At 38.1% G+C, this 23,222-nt stretch overlaps 1 protein-coding gene across 8 annotated transcripts in view; it reads left to right on the top strand.

The window, feature by feature from the left end:
• dgkg (diacylglycerol kinase, gamma) overlaps positions 1-23,222 on the top strand; it is a 546,249-nt gene that overhangs the window by 240,757 nt on the left and 282,270 nt on the right. For all 8 annotated transcript variants that reach the window (XM_087988715.1, XM_043693004.2, XM_087988714.1 and 5 more), the window contains one exon: positions 6,580-6,750. In XM_087988715.1, coding sequence (XP_087844841.1) covers positions 6,580-6,750 — 171 coding nt within the window. The remainder of the gene's footprint in view (positions 1-6,579; positions 6,751-23,222) is intronic.

Raw genomic sequence — 23,222 nt, 5'->3', positions numbered from 1 at the left:
GATTCATTTGCCAATCTTCCACATGTTTCATTGATCTCTCCATGTTGCTATCAACCTGCAAATCCGACACAAAAATAATTGGAACTAGTTTGTATCGAGGAGGGACTTGGGGATGGAGGGAGAAAATGCAACACATCAGTGTAATGCACCCCATCAGTAACATCCAGAATATTGTCATGCTAAAAATCACACAACACCAGGTTATAGTCCAACAGGTTTAATTGGAAGCACACTAGCTTTCGGAGCGACGCTCCTTCATCAGGTGACAATCACCTGATGAAGGAGCGTTGCTCCGAAAGCTAGTGTGCTTCCAATTAAACCTGTTGGACTATAACCTGGTGTTGTGTGATTTTTAACTTTGTCCACCCCAGCCCAACACCGGCATCTCCAAATCATTGTCATGCTATGTTGTGACACTGCAGAAAGATGAACTTGCATATATTCATAGTACCTTACCACATTTCTCAGCAATACCTCGTCACTTCAGCTACAATTAATTACTTAGAAGTGCAAAATTATTTATTGTGTAAGCCATCAAGGTAGTGCACTACAAGATTTTACAGCAGAATGACCAGGTTTTTTTTGTTGGTGATGATGGTTAAAAGGAAATATTTGTCAAAATATCTGAGAGAATTCCACTGTTGTTAATGCAAATAAGCCTTTGGGTCTTAAATTGAGATCAGGTGGACAATAAACATGTTTGTGAAGGATAGCATTTCCAACAATGAAATGCTGTTCGATTACTTTCAGAAAATTGTCAGCTGAGGCTACATACATGAGATAAACAAGTTTGATTTGATTTGGTTGTGCTTAATGTCGTCTTTATCTTTAATTTTTTTTGCAGTGTGTATAAAAGATGCTATGATATGAGGAAAGGTCCATTATTATTATACCGTTATAATTCCTTCATCTAGAAATGTTCTGTAACTTTCTTCATTGCTGGCAATGTGTAATTGCATTTTACTAGTTTGACCATGTGTCCTTACCCTACTTCCATAGTTTTAAAGAATCTGTGTTCTGTGTGCACTTCCCATCTCAATCATATATAGCATTACAGATTATTTGCTTACACCTATAACTATGATATGTAGCTTTTATACCACATCTCAGATGCTTCCTTTTTAGGTTCATAAGTTCAAATACAGTAGGAGTCATAGAGATGTATAACACAGAAACAGACCCTTCGGTCCAACCCGTCCACGCCGACCAGATATCCCAACTCAATCTAGTCCCACCTGCTAGCACCCAGCCCATATCCCTCCAAACCCTTCTTATTCATATACCCATCCAGATGCCTTTTAAATGTTGCAGTTGTACCAGCCTCCTCCATTTCATCTGGCAGCTCAATCCATACACGTACCACCCTCTGCGTGAAAAAGTTTCCCCTTCGGTCCCTTTTATCTCTTTCCCCTCTCACCCTAAATCTGTGCCCTCTAATTCTGGAGTCCCCCCTCCCCCACCCCAGGGAAAAGACTTTGTCTATTTATTGTATCCAAGCCCCTCATGATTTTGTAAACCTCTATAAGATCACCCCTCAGCCTTCAATGCTCCAGGGAAAACAGTCCCAGCCTGTTCAGCCTCTCCCCATAGCTCAAATCCTCCAACTCTGGCAACATCCTTGTAAATCTTTTCTGAATCCTTTCAAGTTTCACACCACCCTTCTGATAGGAAGGAGACTAGAATTGCTTGCAATATTCCAAAAGTGGCCTAACCGATGTCCTGTATAACTGCAACATGACATCCTGACTCCTGTACTCAATACTTTGACCGATAAAGTAAAGCATAGTAGACGCCTTCTTCACTATCCTATCTACCTGCGACTCTACTTTCAATGAGCTATGAACCTGCACTCCAAGGTAGCTTTGTTCAGCAACACTCCCAAGGATCTTACCACTAAGTGTATAAGTCCTGCTAAGATTTGCTTTCTCATTATGCAGCACCTCACATTTATGTAAATTAAACTCCATCTGCCTCTTCTCAGCCCATTGGCCCATCTGATCAAGATCCTGTTGTAATCTGAGGTAACCTGCTTCACTGTTCCACTACACCTCCAATTTTGGTGTAATCTGCAAACTTACTAACGATACCTCCAGTGCTCACATCCAAATCATTTATATAAATAACGAAAGGTAGTGATCCAGCACCGATCCTTGTGGCACTCCACTGGTCACAGGCCTCCAGTCTGAAAAACAATCCTCCACCACCACCCTCTGTCTTCTACCTTTGAGCCAATTCTGTATCCAAATGGATGGTTTTCCCTGTATTCCGTGAGATCTAACCTTGCTAACCAGTCTCCCATGGGGAACCTTATTGAACGCCTTACTGAAGTCCATATAGATCACGTCCACTGCTCTGCCCTCATCAATCCTCTTTGTTACTTCTTCAAAATCAATCATAATTTCCCATGCACAAAGCCATGTTGACTATCCCAAATCAGTCCTTGCCTTTCCAAATACATGTACATCCTGTCCCTCAGGATTCCCTCCAACAACTTGTCCACCACCAACGTCAGGCTCACTGGTCTATAGTTCCCTGGCTTCTCCTTGCCACCTTTCTTAAATAGTGGCACCATGTTAGCCAACCTCCAGTCTTCCAGCACCTCACCTGTGACTATTGATAATACAAATATCTCAGTAATAGGCTCAGCAATCATTTTTCTGGCTTCCCACAGAGCTCTAGGGTACACCTGATCAGGTCCTGGGGATATATCCACTTTCATGTGTTTCAAGACATCCAGCACATCCTCCTCGGTAATATATACATTTTTCAAGATGTCACCATCTATTTCCGCATATTCTCTTTCTTCCATGTCCTCCACAGTAAACATTGATGCAAAATATTTGTTTAATATCTCCTCCATACAAAGGCTGCCTTGCTGATCTTGGAGGGGCCCTATTCTCTTCTTAGTTACCCTTTTGTCTTTAATGTATTTGTAAAAACCCTTTGGATTCTCCTTAATTCTATTTGCCAAAACTATCTCATGTCCCCTTTTGGCCCTCGTGATTTCCCACTTCAGTCTACTCTGACTGCCTTTATAATCGAAGGATTCACTCAATCCACCTTGTCTGTACCTGACTTATGCTTCCTTCTTTTTCTCAACCAAACCCTCAGTTTCTTTAGTCATCCAGCATTCCCTACACCTACCAGCCTTCCCTTTCACCCTAACAGGAATATACTGTCTCTGGACTCTCATTATCTTATTTCTGAAGGCTTCTCATTTTCCAGCTGTCCCTTTACCTGCGAACATCTGCCCCCAGTCAACTTTTGAAAGTTCTTGTCTGATACCTTCAAAATTGGCCTTTCTCCAATTTAGAACTTCAACTTTTAGATCTGGTCTATCCTTTTCCATCACTATTTTAAAACGAATAGAATTATGGTCGCCGGTCCCAAAGTGCTCCCCCACTGGCACCTCAGTCACCTGCCCAGCCTTATTTCCCAAGAGTAGGTCAAGTTTTGCACCTTCTCTAGTAGGTACATTCACATAGTGAATCAGAAAATGTTATTGTACACACTTAAAAAGAATTCCTCTCCATATAAACCTTTATGGCAGTCCCAGTCTATGTTTGGAAAGTTAAAATTCCCGATCATAACCATTGTATTATTCTTACAAATAACTGAGACCTCCTCACAAATTTGTTTCTCAATTTCCCTCTGAGTGTTAGGGCGTCTGTAATACAATCCCAATGAGGTGATCATCCCTTTCTTATTTCTCCGTTCAACTCAAATAACTTCCCTGGATGTATTTCCAGGAATATCCTCCCTCAATACAACTGTCATGCTATCCCTTATCAAAAACTCCACTCCCCTCCTCTCTTGCCTCCCTTTCTGTCCTTTCTGTAGCATTTGTATCCTGGAACATTAAGCTGCCAGTCCTGTCCATCCCTGAGCCATGTTTCTGTAATTGCTATGATATTCCCCGTCACATATTCCTAACCATGCCCTGAGTTTATCTGCCTTCTTTGTTAGGCCTCTTACGTTGAAATAAATGCAGTTTAATTTATCTTGTTCTTTTATCTTAATCTACCTTATTCTCTGCTTTGTCCCTGCTGCCCTGACTGTTTGACTCGCTTCTTTTCTCAACTGTACCAGTCTCAGATTGATCTCTTTCCTCATGATCTCCCTGGGCCCCACCCCATCACCTTTAATAGTTTAAATCTTCCTGAACAGCTCATGCAAATCTCCCAGCCAGTATATTACTCCCTTTCCAATTTCACTGCAATCTATCCTTGTACAGGTCACTTCTATCCCAAAAGAGATTCCAATGATCCAACTATGTGAATCCTTCTCCCACACACCAGCTTCTCAGCCATGCATTCATCTGTTCTATACTCCTATTCCTACCCTCACTAGCTTGCAGCACCGGGAGTAATCCAGATATTACTACTCATTTTTAAATTCCTGCCTAACTCTGTATATTCTCTCCATTTTACCATCACAACTCAAATTATTGACACTTTGTATACAGAATAATCACAAGTTTGATCCTGACTTTCGAATTGAAGACTAGAAACGTTTACTACTTCCTGGAAAAGTGTCAGCAGTTAATAAGAAAAAACAACTTTTTACGTAGCCAGTTAATAGAAATATAACTGAAGAGAAGTTTTATCTCTTTTGAAAGTATTACACTCAAAATAAAATTAACTGCTTTTAATGAAAAAAGTTTGATGTTGTTTGTGTAGAGAACTGGCAGTAGCATTTAATTCAATAAAAATGAAAGTCAGTCTCCCAGTCTGTCCATAATTCATCTCTTGACAACTTGCTGTAGTTCTGAAGTGGTGCTGCAAGATCATGTGTATTGAACTCTGGAAAGTATTTGTGACACCCACCTGACCTATTGACAGAATCCCAGTTTCAGGCCCTGTGAAAGCTTTTTTAACAATCCAATCAGAGACTATTTCTTTCCGCAGATTTCCACTAAATTTTTACTTTTTAATGCAGTCCTTCTCCTTTTCATCCTCTCTTATTTGAACACTCCCTAACCAATTTAGTACCCTAATATGTGCTTACAATTTATTGTGATGCTAACTTGGAAAACAATGTGTTATGTTGATTACTAACTTATACAGACCCAGTGATCTACACAAAGCATAGTTGGAAAAGAGGCCCTTCACCACATAAATATTCTTTGGCTTCAATCATGCAGCTAGTCAGCAAGGTCATTTACAAAGAACAAGCAACACTGATACAATTCTTCAGCATCAGTCGACTAAATATTGCTTGGGAGCGGAAAGATGCATTTACCAGGAAAATAAATTGTCAAAAATGTTTGTAGTACATAAGTACAAATATCTGTAGTGTATTTGAACTAAAACATCTTTCAATCTGTTGGCTAGAACAGTTCAAGAATTTTTTAAAAAGCATTCCAGTGGTAGCCATATTGAATCGTTTCATTTCTTCAACAATGATCTATCAGTAAAGAATTATGTGACATTGTTTGAACCAAAATTATTTCAAACAAAATAAAGCCAGAACCGGACCAAATACTGTGCTAACAATGGTTCCTCCAACATGGTACCAGGAGCTAGTTTCTTGAGCATGAGAAAGTGGGTATTTGTTGCTGCTTGCAAGCTATTTGGCTTTAAGAGAAAAGAATATTTTTGAAAGCATTTTTGTTTACAATGAAATATTTTATACTTCACAATGTGTAATTTTAAAAAATGGTAATAGGTACACTCCACAATCTAGTATAATTACAGCAATGTGACTCACTGACAACTGATAGAATTATTTTCTTTACAATTATGCATGCTCATACTAAATCACAGTATATCAAAATACATAATAGTGACATCAATATAACACTGGGGTGGGGGGGGTGGGGTGCTGGTAGCTTAACACACTTAGTTCATCTCAAACTCTTTTAGTCATTCTACTACCATGATTATTAGGTCCACTTCATTTTATTGCAATAAACACCAGTGACAAAACCAGCATTTTCGAGACTATCAACACAAGGATTAGTATGCTTCACACATTCCTTCAGCTCCTTATCCTTGCCTTAGGCCCATTTTATACATGTGCAGTAGAAAGCTGCTGTAAACCTATCTGTTGACCCTACAAACAGAGCAGGACATTGAGATACAAAGCAAGTATGGATCATTGTTCCTTCAAAGGTGCCCCAGATAAATATTTTTGATGTTCATTGAAAGAGGAGTATACCCATATCACCAAACTTCTAATGTCTTCACCCATTGTACCAGTGTCCACTCAAGTGAATATCTATGATAACCTGACCACTATCTAATTCTTTTAGATGCACCAATGACACTTGGTTTTCTCGGTATTGTCAGTATGCATCAATGATATTGAGTTCCTTGGTGTTTAAATGGTTAGTGTTCTATGTTGTTGCATTCCTTGCTAAGTGATATGTATCAGTGGCTTATGTCATGAGTTTAATACAATAGGATTCAATTTCAGCTTGCCACTCTTGCTAGATTTAAAAGGACTTTTTTTTAAATCCTCTACCGACAAGCTAAGTTACTGGCATTCATGTCAACTCCACTTTTTCCCCAGTCCACAAGTGACTGTGTCAGATCATTTAACATAGTTAAGTTGATTTTGTTCCTTATTTTTCCATAGGTACAAAATGCTTAGACAAGAAGATGAGTTTAGCACTTCGGAAGAGTCACAGTCCTCTAAAGACATCATCTCACATGCTACAGTCACAGTTGCCACAAGTGGTGTTTCTAAAGGATATTGTCTGTTATCTGTCACTATTGGAACGGGGAAGAGCTGAAGACAAGTTGGAATGTAAGTTTCTGCAGGTTTGATTGAAATGAACAGTTGACCAATACAGTACCGTAATTTCATGCTGGAAATAGCACATTGGTACTTTTCGTCAAGTTGCATCTATATTGCAGCTTAAATGTAGCAAATCTTCCCTTAGTGAGGCACTGGACAAAGCAGAAAATGGAGAAGTGTGTTAGATTAGATTAGATTAGATAAGATTACTTACAGTGTGGAAACAGGCCCTTCGGCCCAACAAGTCCTCACCGACCTTCCAAAGTGCAACCCACCCAGACCCATTCCCTTACACCCGGAGGCAACCCACGCAGACATGGGGAGAATGTGCAAATTTCACACAGAGACAGTTGCCTGAGGCCGGAATTGAACCCGGGTCTCTGGTGCTGAGAGGCAGCAGTGCTAACCACTGTGCCACTGTGCCGCCATTACTGTACAGAAATTGAGGTGCAACCAGAGATAGGTTTTGAGGAATACGTTTGAAGGTGCAACAAGATGTAGCAAGGTAGAGACATTGAATAAAGTTCCAACGTACTGTGATAGGCTAATTGCTAATGCTGACGTAATGGACGAAGAGTAAATCAGCGATAATCCAATTTTAATGATTACAGGATAGAATTGGGTTGTAACCTGTAGCCTACTTCTGGAACTAATCCATGAGGAATTTTGAAGTCATTTAAGTGAGAATTGAATAGAGGATCAATTGTACACTGCTGCAGCAATAATGGGATAACTGGAATTATGTCATGTGATGTTAATCTTAAATTTATACCTACATAAGAATAAATTACACTTGACAAACATTTTAATGAACAGAAATCAGTTTAATGAATCCTCCAGTCAAATTCATGCGAGTTAACTTTTCATTAAAAGGTACAGAGTCTAAAGACATAATATATTTCACTATTGCTCAAAAAAATCTATAAGTACACAGAAATTCAACCAATCTCATCTCATTTAAAAATATATGTAAATGAAAGCAAAAGTATTAAGTTTTCCAATTCATTCAAGATCTCCATTTCAGGGGTGGGGATGTTCTGGGTGAAATTGTCTGCAGTCTCTAGATGCAGATTAGAGTTAATCACCGGGCCTGTTAAGTAGTGAAGTAGACTGCTTAATGGGTCCGTCTGGATTCTCTAGGATTTCATCCCCGTTGTTTTGCAGGTTATTAGATCATCTAGCCATTGCCACTCAGACCCCTTCACTCTGCGCACACACACACTATGCCAATCCATGCCCCATCACTATCAATGTGTCTTCAAAAATTCTATTCCAACACATGCCAACTGCCCCCAGTGTTTTATAGCCCATGTCCCAATTCATGTCAGTTTGTTGATAATCTTTTGCCCTTACATGCTCCATGCCAACTCATCCAGTAGCCACCATGGGCAGACCTATGGAGCTGTCTTGCGATTAAGTAAAACAAAGTTCTAAATATCAATCATCATATTTACTATATTAATAAACACCTCAATTTATGAAAGTCCATTCAAACATTTAAGTCCTATAATCATTTACATAGACAGACTGACTGACTTGTATTCATGCCTCCACATCGAAGAGAGCTAATCCTTTAATAATCTCTCTGAATTGTCACTCAAACTGTGAAGCTAGGATTCCCAACTGAGATAATAGGTCATGTAAAGCCACCAATAATTAATGATGTAATGATAATCATAGGGTAATATCAAAGAGCTGTTGCAATTGCTAGATCAAATTTTTTAATCCTCGATGACATGGGCAAGCTTTTCAATTTAAGGGGCTGGTGATTTAAATAACAGTGTGGCCTGACAAGACAAACACTCAAGCCAACAGCTAATCACTCCAAAACTGAAGGAGGTGGCTACCTCGCTTGCTGTATGTAACTTCTATCAACCTTCAACCACTCTTAGTCCTTATTGTGACGCTTCCAATTCTGAGACCCTTACTGCAGCATAAATGGTGTCAGTTTCAACTCTGTTCTGAGTTCAAATGACCAGATTTGAGTTTCCAGCACATGAATCAAGACCTCTGTCACCCCTAATCCCACTACTGGCAAAAAATGGGATTTGTCAGAAATGATCTGGTGAAGATATATTCCCATTGAGGGGAAAGGTAGCAAACAAATCCAGAGTTCCCTGGGTGACAAAGGAAATAGAGATTAAGATAAAGAACACAATGTCAACATCACTCAGAGATCAAGTGAACTGAGAACTTGGCTGAACATAGAAGATTGAGAACAATTGAGAAAGCAAATAAAAGCAAAAGAAATTTGAAAAGACACTGGTTGCAAAAATGAAAGGAACCAATGGTCTAGTATAAGGATATAAACAGTAAGAGTAGTAAAGAGAGGTTGGGTCCAGCTGAAAATGATGTACTATATGGAGGCATTGGGCATTTACTTAATACTTTGGCTGAGGCATCAACTTAATACTTTGACTTCCTTCCTTGGTGAAGATAGATTCAAAGTAAAAGAGTAGGGAGTTCAGACACTTGAAAGGTTTAGAATGGATATGGATAAGATGTTGCTTAGGCTTCCTGTACTAAAGTTGATAAGGCACCAGGACCAAATAAGCTGTATCTGAGGATTATGAGGGAAGTAATAGAAATCGTAAAAATGCAAACCGTAACTTTTCAATCTTCCTCAGACTGAAGGTGCTACCGGAGAATTGTGAATGTTACACCTTTGTTTATAAAATGGCATGAAGATAAGCTCAACAACTACAAAAAAGTCTGTTAAATATTGATGGTGGGGACGTTTGTCAAAAGAATAATTTCAGACAAAATGAAAAGTTACTTGTGCAAATGCAGGTCATTTAGGAAAATCAACATGGATGGGTCAAGAAAAAACTTATGCTTATCTAACTTGTTTGAGGTTTTTGAAGTGATGCCCAAGAGCATTGATGAGATTGATGTAGTTGATGTGGTGAGTAAAAAGTACAGCATCCTAAGCATTATCTGTCAGAACATGGAGTACATGAGCAAGGAAACTACGACAACACTTTTATAAAACATTGGTTCAGCCTCAACTAGACTATTGCTTCTATTTTTAGTCACCAAACCTTAGGAAGAATATAAAAATATTAAAAATGGTGAAGAACTTATTCATTAGAATGGTTTTAGAGACAAGGAATTTCACTTTTGTAGATAGGTTGTAGAAGAAAAGGTTGAGAGATGATTTGATGAAAGTGTTCAAAATTACAAAGTATCTGAACAGAGGAAATAGGGAGCAGCAATTCCCATTAGCGAAGGATCAAGAAATTGATGGCATAATTAAAATAATTGGGAAAAGAAGCAATGGCAATGTGAGGAAAACCCTTTTTTATACAGTAATTGGTGGGGTCTAAAATGCACTCCGAGTGTGTGATGGAGGCACGTTAAATCATGGCTTGGATCAGATATGAAAAGGAAGAATATATTAAGTTATGAGAGAACTACATTTTGAGAGCCAGCACAAGATGAGCTAAATGGTCATCTTGCATACCATAATTGTTCTGTGATTGTAAGAATGTTATTAGGCACTGAATCATTAAAATCGTATGCACTGTCTGATAGGATGATGGGCACAGATTCAATGAGTAGCCTTCAAAAGGGAATTGGTTAAATGCTTGAAGAAAAACAAATTGGAAGAATATGGCAAAGATCAGAGCAGTGAAACTAAATATTGCAACTCAAAAGAGCCAACATAGACTTTATGGGCCAAGTGGTCACCTTTTGTTCTTTAATATTCTAAGATTGTGGTTATGCAGTGTATCTGATTAACTCACAAGCAGAAACCCAGAATTCAAATGTTGGGTATTAATTTATAATGGCCATGACAAAGTAAAATAAAAAATAAATTTTAAGAACAGCGCACAGTTTTGCTAATATCTAAATTATCCTTACAAGATAGTAGATTACCTTTTAAGCCTGGACTGTAAAAATGTGTCCTTGTTTTCAGTGGATGATTGTTTAAAACAGCACAAACATAATCACCTTGGAGTGAGACCAAATTAAATAGGCCACCCCACTGTGCTGGATTCAATCTGAACTCAAACTGTTTTGATTTAAATCAAACCCTGCAGTCTGAATGAAAAGTAATTTGGATTCCCTACTGCTGGTTGCATATGGCACTGCCTTTATTTAAATTGACAAAAATGCATGATCAACCTTGAGACATGATATCAATGGTGATGTATACATGAAATGTCTGAATCAAATCAACCGCTTCACCTTGCAAAGAAAGGGATACTGCACAATCTCGATCAAATGTGGTTGTCACATCTTCACTCTTGATTTACTGTGCAAGTACCCACAGTGAAGGTTAGGAGTATAACTCTGCCCCACATTACCAGTGTCTGTGACTCCACAAACTGTCCATTAATCACTTTGAATTAAATAATGAAATGCAAACTTTATCCCCACATTTGGTGTTATTTAGACTTTATTACTAGAGTACTCTTTTAAGATTTTGATATGAAATTCTCTAAAAAGTTGAGTTTTGACATTGGGTGTTCAGATTTTGGGCTATAACAAATGTACTTGCTAGTATTAGCTCGTTTAGAAATGAATAATATAATTGTAGAGGGTATATTTGCATTTTATTTTTGTGAAAACCTGAAGTGGATTTAGCTCTTGCAGCATTTTAAAAAAGGACAAAATCTTCTGCAATTTTTCACTAAACAATGTGCACTTTTACACATTTACAAAACCAAATCAATTTAAACATTTTTAAGTGTATTTATCTTCTGGTTGAACATTTAGTACAACAGTGGTACTAGTGCTTTCGGGATTGTTGGTTAGACATGCAATGAATTGAATACAGTAACAAGGTACTGTGGTTGTAAGAAATTTTATATGGAGTAATTGATTTTATTTAAATGTTGAGGATCTATATGGAATGTATTGTAGTTATTCATTGTGTTTGAAAGATGTAGCAGCACATTGGAACAAAGAAGGTAATTGATATTAAACAGCAGCTACCACAATACATATTTATACAATATTTGTCTTGTAATAAAACATTCTGAGGCACTTCACAGGAGCACTTTACAACAAAGTGTGTCACCCTGCCACAGAAGGACATATAAGGAAAAATAACTTAATGTTTGGTGAATAATGTAGGTTTTAAGGAGTGACTTATACACTCCACCTCTCTTGTCTAAGTATAACACTATAAAGGAGGGAATTACAGAATGTACAGTTTTGACAACCAAAGTAGAGCAGCAATTAGATACACGGATATTTGAAATCAGAATTAGATTAGCTCAGATATTTCAGAAGGTTGTGGGGCTAAAAGAGATTATAGTGTTAGGGAGGGATGATGCCATACAGGGACTTTACGTCGAGCATAAGAATTTTAAAACTGAGACATTAATGCTTTAAGTTAATGTGTTTTGCATTGATTTCTTAACACTTGGGTTGATTTTGTTTTAATCTTACACAATTAGATTTCAAAAAGGCAAAAATATAAATGAATTGAATGGTATTTTAAAATTTTTTGTAACATTGAGATTGATTATGTAATCGCAGTCCTTTGCTGTAGAACAGAAATGATGTCACAGGACCAGGGTACAGCTGTTACATTGTTTGTGTCACTAGCTTAAGACTCATTTTTCTTGCATAGGTTGAATAAATGCTGCACTTTAAATGTGTCTGTAACCGATATTGAAGTTTATTGTAATATTATATCAAGTGTGGGAATTGTAAAGGAGTTCAATATTTTAATTTAAGGCATTTTTATTTCAGAGGAATGTTAAACTACGTTCTGCTAGTTATATGTATTACTGCCATGGGATGTGCATGTTTTCAGTTAAATCTGTTGTAATTTTTGATTAGATCTATTTTACAGCAGGGATGAAAATAAACTTTTCCACATGAACATTGAAGCGAATTAAGAGCTGACCAAATCAATGTGTGAACATGTATCTAGCACCAATTAGAAAACTTATCAAAAATGTTTTCTATTGATGTACAACCAATTTATTTACCCTTCAATATTAGCAAGGTTTGAGAAGATTTGTAGCTCAGGTTGAGTTTCTGGATGTAGGTTTGCTCACTGAGTTGAAAGGTTCATTTTTTAGACGTTTGTCACCATACTAGGTAACATCATCACTGAGTCTCTGGATGAAGCACTGGTGATATGGCCCACTTTCTATTTGTGTTTAGGTTGGTGATGTCATTTCCTGTGGTGACACCGTTTCCTGTGGCAACGCCATTTCTAGTTCTTTTTCTCAGGGTAAATAGGATCCCAGTCATTGTGTTTGGTCATACAGTTCCGGTTGGAATAACATGCTTCTAGGGATTCTCATGTGTGTCTCTGTTTGACTTGCCCTGGGATGGATGTGATGTCCTAGTCGAACTGGTGTCCTTCCTCATCTGTAATAAGGATAATAGTGAGAGTGGGTCATGTCTTTTTGTGGCAAGTTGATGTTCATGTATCCTGGTGGCTAGTTTTCTGCTTGTTTGTCCAATATATTGTTTGTTACAGTTCTTGTAAGGTATTTTATAAATCACATTAGTTTTGCTTGTTGTCTATATAGGATCTTTCAAGTTCATTAGCTGCTGTTTTAGTGTGTTGGTGTGTTTGCGGGCTACCACAATGCCAAGAGGTCTGAGTAGTCTGGCAGTCATTTCCGAGGTGTCTTTGATGTAGTGGAGAGTGACTAGGGTTTCTGGATGTGTTTTGTCTGCTTGTTGCGTTTGTTGCTGAGAAATCAGCAGACTGTGTTCATTGGGCACCCATTCTTTTTGAATACACTGTATAGGTAATTTTCCTTTGCTCTGTCTAGTTCCTCGGTGCTGCATTGTGTGGTGGATTGTTGAAATAATGTTCTAATGCAGCTTTGTTTGTGGGTGTTGGATGATTGCTTCTGTAGGTCAGTATTTGGTCAGTATGTGTTGTTTTCCTGCAGATGCTCGTTTGAAGTTCCCCACTGGCTGTTCGCTCTACTGCAACATCTAGGATTGGCAGTTGTTGTTTTCCAGGATGCGGACAAGAAAGATTTAGCCACATTAGAAGAACAACACTGAAAGACAACCAACTCACAGAGGAAACGCAGCAAACCATCAGACAGACAGTCACACCAATATTAAGCAGGAAAAAGGAAGGAAACACACTCGAAGGAAAGAGCTAGAAAGACTTTTAAAAAATTGTTATCCTACCGGCAGACAAAGGATGCTTGACAGACATTTTAAATCAAAGAAGCTACATTGAGAAAGCAAACGCACTACTTCCAGATACCAACACTTACCAATAAGTGGCGATAGACCCGACCCCATAACTAGAGAACCAAATCACAGCCCTACTCAAAATAACTTCAGACATCTAGAGAAATAAATAAGACCGACTTCCAAAAAAAATGAAACCATATGGATCCAACACACCACACTTCTACAGATTACCCAAAATTCACAAACCAGGAGTCCTCCTCAGACCCATAGTCTCGCTATCTGGAACACCAACTTACAGATTGACCAAGGAGCTACACAAACATTAAAACACTTAGTAGAAGACTCGCGCCACTCCATCCACTCCACCCAAGAATTCCTGAAGTCTGTCAAAGACACCAAGATAGAAGAGGATGAAATAATGGTCTCCTTTGCCATAACAGCCCTGTTCACATCCATCAACTTCAACCTGACCAAGGAAACATTGACTATGTTATTAGAAGAACCAAAGACACATACGCCAAACACTACCAACTTCATCAGCAAGGACAATGTCATCAAGCTAGTGGACCTATGCCTTACCCCCCACTTCACCTTCAATAAAAAAACCTACAGAGGTTCGCAATTTGAATGACACCTTTGTCATTAATAAACGAAACAAATTAGAGGAAACCTTCAAGATCATCAATAATACCCTTGTTGGCATAAAATTCACTAAAGAGGAGAAAAACAACCACAAACTGCCATTCCTAGATATAGCAGTTGAGCGTACAGCCAATGGGGAACTTCAAACCAGCAACTACAGGAAAACCACATGTACTGACCAAATACTGAACTACAGAAGCAATCATCCCCACACCCACAAATGAAACTGCATTAGAACATTATTTCAATGAATCACCACACACTGCAGCACAGAGGAACTACGCAGAGCAAAGGAAAATTACCTATACAGTGTTTTCAGAAAGAATGGGTGCCCAATGAACACAGTCCGCTGATTTCTCAACACCCTACCCCAGCAAGCAAACAAAACTCGTCCAGAAAACCCTAGTGCAGTTCTGACACTGTGCTGCAATGTTGGAAGTGCTGTCTTTAGGACAAGATGTTAAAGCAAGGACCTGTCTGCCACATCAAGTTGATGTAAAAATTCCCATTAACACTCTTTCCATTGTCCCAGCAAATCTTTATCTCTAAGTCAGCATCACAGAAAACAAATTGTTTGATCATTACATTTGTTTTATTTGTACGGGCTTTCTGTGCACATACTGTTGCATTTCCTACATTGTAACAATGACTACCCTTCAAAAGTGCATCATTGGTTGTAAAATTATTTCAGATAAAAACAAAAATTGTTGGACAGACTCAGCCGGTCTGGCTGTGGAGATAAAACAATTCAGAACAGTCCTGAAGAAGGGGAGTGAAAACAAAAAATGCTGTAAATCGCAGCAGGTCAGGCAGCATCTGTGGAGAGAGCAAGCAAGCTAACGTTTCAAGCTCAGATGACTTCTTCAGAGCTGACGCGAAGTGTGAAGGGTCACTGCACCTGAAATGTTAACTCTGCTTTCTCTCCACAGATGCTGCAAAACCTGAGTTTTTCCAGCAATTTCTATTTTTGTTTCAGATTTCCAGCCATCGAGTTCTTTTTTGTTACATGTTTTGAAATGTCCAGTGTTTGTTCAAAGCTCTCTTTGTGAATTTGTTTTAAAAACTAATTGTTTTGAAACATATTTATCGTTCCTACTTTTAAATGCAACTGAACATGAAAGATGAAAACTATGTATATGGCAGTTCAAACTTATAACTGCTGTAATGAAGCAAATGCCTTGACTTGCTGATCTAATTTGTCAAAGATACCAGTGCATTCAGCATTGGATTATCAAGTTGTGGAAAAGCATACTTAAACAGGTAATTGCGCAAGTTACAGTTTGTTGTGGATTTCTACCTATTTTAATGAGAAGCACTGAGTAGTTTTCAAGCAAGCTATTAAAATATCAACTTGGAAGAAAAATTACTATGACATTTGAACAGTGGCAAAAATAAAATTCCTATGAAGATCTATGTGGGTTTTTTACTTCTTCGGATAGATGTGGGAACTGTCCTGCAAGACAAGATATTGGAATTCTTCAGTCATTGTTAATTTCATCCAAGGTTTCTCTTCACAATGATCTTTTAATTTCTCCCTACTTTATTTCTTTCTGTCCTTAACTCTTTTGACATTCTTTTTAATCTGTCTCTTCCATACAATCTTAAAGTAATTGTTTAACCTAGTGTACTTTAAGCAATAATCGCATTGCTCCCTGATAATTTGGCTAGGATATAAACAGACTTCATTGGATGATGAATTGAAAAGTTTCATGTGGGATTATTTGCATTTTTTTCCTACAAAAACAGCTTTAATTTATGTAGTGTCTTAAATGTGTAAAAACATTCCATGGGTGCTTACAGAAGTGTTATCAAGCAAAGCTAGGCAGCAAAACATTGTGATATAATAAGTGATGATCAAAACCTTGATCAAGAGATAAGTTAGAGGCAGAGTATTTTGGCCGAAACGAAGGTAAAGAGCTTTTGGGAGGAAACTTCTCATTGGTGGAGTTTGGAAAAGAAAAGTGCAAAAGGCTGGAATTGGAAGGCACAAATGCTGAATGATTATGGAGCTGGATAATTTTGCAATGTTCGTGTGAGGGTGAGGCCAACAAGAGTTGGAAACCAACGATGAGAATTTTTTTTTAATTGGCATGTTGCCAGATGGGGTGTGAATGTAGGAAGTAATCAATTGGGTGGTGAGCAAGTGGGACATGGTGTGAGTTAGGATATAGTTTTTAGATTAGATTAGATTACTTAGTGTGGAAAACAGGCCCTTCGGCCCAACAAGTCCACACTGACCCTCAGAAGAGCAACCCACCCAGACCCATTCCCCTACATTAACCCCTTCACCTAACACTACAGGCAATTTAGCATGGCCAATTCACCTAACCTGCACATTTTTGGACTCTGGGAGGAAACCGGAGCACCCGGAGGAAACCCACGCAGACACTGGGAGAATGTACAAACTCCACACAGACAGTTGCCTGAGGCGGGAATTGAACCCGGGTCTCTAGCGTTGTGAGGCAGCAGTGCTAACCACTGTGCCACCCACAAAAGTCAGTTCAGAAACCACAACACTGTGATGGACAGGAATCAAACCCAGGTCAACTGCTTGGAAGGAAGCTATGCTTACCACTATACCACCATCAACCTGCTAATGATGGACTTCAGTTTATGGCATGTGAAAGATGGAAGGGTGGCCTGAATAGCAGTCGGGTTTGGTGTTGCCCATTTTATGCCATTACACAGGACTAATTTCTATCCTGACAATCCTGACTAAAATTGCCAACCTGGGGTGGAAATCACTACGTAAGATTGTGAGCTCCAGAGTAGTACTCTGTATTTTATTCATGATGAAAAGGGTTTCCCCCAGTGACATGATATAAAGACAAAATAAAGATGAGGAATGAGTAGATCAGAAAGTATAAATTCGAGGAGAACAGGGAGTATTAAAGTACCCTGATTGAGGAATAGAAAATTTGACAGCTGCCCGTTAAGCATGCAGAGAGAAAGTGTTTTTCACCATGTTCATATATAGCTTTGTAACTTGTTTATTGATGTGGACAGGAGAAAGACTGTACAGTTTTAATTGTGTACAGCATACAAATGAAAACTCTAGAACCTGTTGTACACAATTAAATCATGAGACTCCATACGTCACTCGTATCTAGTGGTTATTAGGTAGAATTTGATAGAAACTGCATTAAATAAGCAAACATCGAAATGAAAATCCAAATTACCTTCAAATTGTGGACAAAAAGTGACTGTATTTCTCCTGAGCTGTCACCATATGGTATTGCACTAGAATAACTCATTACCTAAATCTACTTTCGACACTGTTGCCACTAGATAGAGCTCCAACACAACTGAAACACTTTTCAGCCAGAATTTGCTGGAGAAGATTACACATTACAGCTTGCCTTCATTGCACAGAGTTTTAAATGTAGGAGTTGAGAAGTCATGTTGAGGTTGCGCAGGATGTTCGTGAGGCCTCTTAGAGTCAGAGAGCTGTACAGCATGGAAACAGACCCTTCGGTCCAACTCAAAGTGCAGTTTGATGATGATACAGCAAAGAGCAATAGGTATCTCGGACCAGAATGGCAGGGCAATCTATAAAATAACTCCTTTACTAATCTGATTTAATGATTTGGGGGGAAAAGCCACAGGATTCCCAAGAGAAGTAAATTTAAGGGGGTGAATTCATTGTCAAACAGCTACAGAAAAGATAAGGGAGTTTGGATTATGAGAGAAAGGAAATGACTATAATCAAATATAAGAAAAGAGTCAAGCTAAAAAATTCATATTTTATCATCCATAAATGTTCAAAATGTGAAGGAATGAGAGAGCATTGTGTTATTGAATTTTTAGTTCCTAAGAAATTGATTTGAGAAATTAATTCCAATGAACCAAACTTACACCACTAATTAATAGCCCCAAATATGCATGGCATGTTCATTCATAACTTGCACTCAGTTAAAGCAGTTTTACAACTTACAATGCATGGCAATGTTGGATTGCAACCCAGGCAAAAGCTTTATGGGCATTGGCATGTACCCATGTATCTCTTATACTAACAATAAATATCATTAATCTCATTGTTGCTTTGACTGTGAAATCTAGCCAAAGTAAATTGTCAATACTTCCTTTAACAAAATGAAAATTTGTGAATATAGATCTGTTTACTAACTACTGCCTTAACTATGTAAAGTTAAAGTAATCATTAAACAAAAATTGCAATTGAATTGTATAACTTTGGAAATGTATGTTAGCCTGAACTTTAAAAAAAATGTTGACTGAATTTTGCAGTAACTATACTAAAAAGCTGCACACGAAGACTGAAACATTTCTGTGGCAAGAATTTCCCCTTTGCCAACTCTAATTTGAGTCTGATGTCAAGTCAAGATGTTCTCTAGGCATTCAGCAACAACGAGGTGATTAACTCAGAACGTGACTGCCGTGGGGTACTGCAGGCTAACAGTAGCAGCAGTGCTATAATTAACCACAGTCTGTAAAAGCATGCCCCAGCCAATCCCTCTATCATTATTAACAAGCTTAAGGGACCAACCCTGGTTCAATGTGGAGCACAGAGAGCATGCATGGAGTAGCATCAAATGGACCTGAAAACAAGTTGCCAACTTGATGAAGCAACAATCCAGCACTAAGTAGAAGCAGCATGCAGAAGACCAAACTGAGTGAACCTACAACCAGCTGATCAAATTAAAGCTGTATAGTTAGATAACTGACTGGTGGAGGAAGTTTCAGGAACATTCCCAAACAGAATAAGGGAGCCCAGCATGCAAGTGCAAAAGCCAAATTTAAAGCATTTGCATTCACATTTTCAGCCAGAAGTGGAAAGTGCACGATATACCTAGAAAATTCAACATGACAGATTCAAGAAATGGCTGAAGGCACTGGATACAGCAAAAGCTTTAGCCCCTCAGTGAATCTTGGTTGGAACACTGAAGACATGTGCTTTGGAACCAGGTATATCTCTTTTCAAATAGAAGTGTGAATCAGTTTAGAAACCCTTAGCTCAATCCTGGATTTTCAAAATGACAGAAAATTGCTGTGTCACTATGAAATGACTCAGTAGCCAAAAGTTGGAAATCTTGCTCCTGATCATGGTTCCTAAAATTTTTTTTTTGCAGAGGTGGGGATTTTTTGTCTGTAAGACTCATGAAGGCACCTGCCCATATAAATCAGCCCCTATTTGTGTCCAGCTTTGGTGACCCAGGTATATGAAATATGTTGAGTGCAAATTAGACGCAGTCTTGAGCTTTGGCATTGTTTTGATAGACAGAATAACCTTTTGGAGAGGTAAGGTGCTCCTTTTTGTATGGTCCCAGAATGCTGTTTAAGAGAGGGAAGATGGCATAGATTTGGCACAATATTTGGCTGGTAAGGGTGGCAGTGACAGGAGTGAAGGGTGCAATTTACAGAGTTTTGAAGCAACTTTGCGAGCTGGGATGTTGTGTTGGTAGTCCAAACCCCTCACCCCCACATCCAAAATCACCATATTCTACCCTCCACCCTCATGCTTCCCCATGCTGCCTCCATCCTCTCTCACCCAATGGCATGCCCCCTTAAATCCACCCATGACAATTCCAATCAATCACTCCCCTATTGCATCCTCGATAATCATTCAACCAGTATGCACTTGCAAAATACACTTTTTAAAAAAAAACTAACTCCTGAATGAAGGAACGGAACACAAGAATTAGGACCAGAAAAAGCCATTCACCTCTCAACCCTGCATCACCATTCTACAAGATCATGGCTGATCTACCCAAGGCTTCGATTCTGTTTTCATGCCAGATGCTCACATCCTCAACTTCCTAATATTTCAAAGATCAATCTACCTTGTCTTAAAATACTTTATTATGTAGTTTTCACAACTCTCTGGAGTATATCATTCCTGAAATGATACACTGGCTCTGATAGGTTGAAGGGAGTCTCTGTCCCTGGCCACAAGGAGTTGTGGATTGTTCAGCTTAATTCATTACAAATGTACAATCCGTCACATGAGGATGAGTAAGCAGCATAGCTGATCAAATTAATCCTGACTGTGAAACAACATTAAACTATGTGTTTATCCTTATGTTCATCCTAATAATTTGGTGGATTGTTGATCCTCCTGCATCTTCATTTTTACCAGGTCTTAAGAGTGGAGTTACACAGTAAGTAAGATGTACCCTAATAAAGGCCATCAACAGTTGAGCTTATACTCAATTTGATACCGTAGAAGGATATTTAAACAGTAACAACTCTGCATATCTCATTTGGGTGCAAAATTTCCCATTTTTGTCTGCTTTCAAATGGACCTTCATCTTGCCTGATTGGCAGAATTGTAAACATACATCAAATCACAGAATTACAGTGTCCATAGTTTTTTTTTAAAAAGCCAGGAAAAGTCTTAAAGTTAACACAGTTCTTTCTTGTTGAGAATAAATGGGAAAACAGAATTGTTGTAACACAGACCTACCACTTTCATTTATGTCCTTTTGTTTTTTACATTGCATACAGAATCATCAATTCCAATTGGAATGAGCAGATCATTCGATCTGACCTTCAACTTCAAGCTAGTAAGCTATTGAAGTAACCAAGAGTAGATCACCAGATTACAGTTAGAACTGGGAACCAAAATACAAGTAACAACTGAGACACTCCTCTTCTGTTCTACCCATCTCTACTCCCCCTTCCCCAACCCATGCCACTTAACCTGGAGCAGAGAAAAGAACTATCCTAATTAACATGCATTTATTATACGTCAACCTTCAGTGTGTTCGCCCACCTCATCTTTACTTCATGACTGATTTTTAATATCATGAATTTGCATCAATACTGCAGTCACTTAGACATGAAATAAAAGGTGAATGAGTAGCTTCTTAATTAATCCTTTCCTCCAACATTATTGTTATCAAGGGATATTATGATCACAGTGCAGTCCCATTGGTGATCAGTGGGGAACCAGAGCTAGGATTTCAAATTTAATCATATTATTTCCTTTCTCTGTGGTGCAGGACTGTCACACAAATTTCACACTGAGATTGCTAGCCACCACTGTGGTTGCAGAGATTTACTTGTTAATTAGGAAGGACTCATAATTTTATTTAATTTTAAATGTCTTGTTTCCTAACATATGCTAATTAGAGGTGTTTACTTATTGTCAGCATCAATTTGAATAATGACTTGTGGGTAGCAAAAGGTCTAATTTAATGTCATTGATTATTATTGGGTACATGTTACCAATATCTAAAAGTTTGCACTTTGAGCTTGGAACTAAATTAAAAGCATCAAAACATTTTATCTCTTACTTAATTGAATTGAAATGATTCTTTCCAGTCATATGTACAACTGGTAAGTAGACTAATAAAGAGGCATTATTTTAAAGCAGGGATTTCTAGCAATAGTTTTAATACTCTGTTCAAGTTATTCCAATGCATATCAATTATTATTTCTATTGGCATTTTGTTAAAAAGTGCATTCACTATTTCCCTTTTTTTAAAAATGAATCACGAGAGTTATGAGGAATACCTGATTGTAAGGAGTACAAGGAAAAGTCCAGCATCTGTCTTATTTGCCTTCTACCTACTAGCAGTAGCAGAATCCAATGTTGTTCAAGTTATCAACTTATTTATTGCACTGAATCTGTATTACTTAGTCAAAGATCCAGACATGAGGCTAATAAAGCCCCAGTGATAGAAAATTAAGTGGACCAAAGCTTTAAACTTACTTATCCCTCCAGACAATGCTACACTTATCATGCTTCAACTTATTCATGAACCGTCTTCCAAAATGTCATTATCCGAAAGATATTATTAATTTGCATTTGAATAAGTCATTGCTAACTCCTTGTATCATCTCCTTGGAAAGACACTTTCCTGGATCTGACTTTCTCTCAATGTTTCAATAGATCTGTTTTGAATTTACCTCACATGGGGGAGAAAATCTCTCACATCTAACAGTCATAAAATGAGCTAGATTTGAATTAGCTGTCTCCAATGCAGTGTTAGTTGCCTCTTTTCCTGTTAATAGGTTATGTCAAGTTGCAGTGTTGATACAACTAAATCCCCAGCCAATGCCAAACTAGAGGGACTATGGACTTTGGATATAACCAAATATCTGTAGTCTACCACAAAATTATGAGCCAATCTATGCTATATGAAGTTCAGCATCAATAAACAAAAGATATTGCATTTCAGAAGAAAGAATATGAGGTACCCATAATAAATGTATGGAGTAGAACTTATATAGAGGGAAGTTGAAAGTAACTGTGTTCTGTGGCTTGGTATTTTATACCCAAAAGCTCTAGGTGGCAAAAAGTAAAACAAATATGATGATTATAATAAAACCACTGAGTTCACATCTCTCAAGACATTCCGAACATTTAAGTGACTTGGTTGGATATGTTTATACCTCTACTTAACAATTTATATTTTTGTAATATAGGGAGGTGCTAACCAAACTGATCTTTGAGAACAACTTGATCATCTAGACAATTCTGAAAAATCATTTAATATAAAAAATTCAATAGGTTAGAAAATAAACTGGAAACATTGCTTTCACGTCTGCCAAGACAAGAAACCCGAATTCTCTCAGCCCAGAATGATGTGAACAATGCCTAATTAGTAGGTAAAATTTGGCAAGTTTGGAAAAATTATATTCCTGATGTTGAGGAACAGAGTCTGTTGTTCCACCCAAGGATTCAACAATAGGACACAAATCTTCCTTGTGAGCAAGGAGAGGACTATTTCACATGCAGATACATC

Source organism: Chiloscyllium plagiosum, unplaced genomic scaffold (assembly GCF_037043375.1).
Source record: "Chiloscyllium plagiosum isolate Xiang-an unplaced genomic scaffold, Cpla_swu_hap1 HiC_scaffold_7, whole genome shotgun sequence".
Lineage (NCBI taxonomy): Eukaryota > Metazoa > Chordata > Chondrichthyes > Orectolobiformes > Hemiscylliidae > Chiloscyllium > Chiloscyllium plagiosum.
This window is presented reverse-complemented; position numbering and strand designations above follow the sequence as displayed.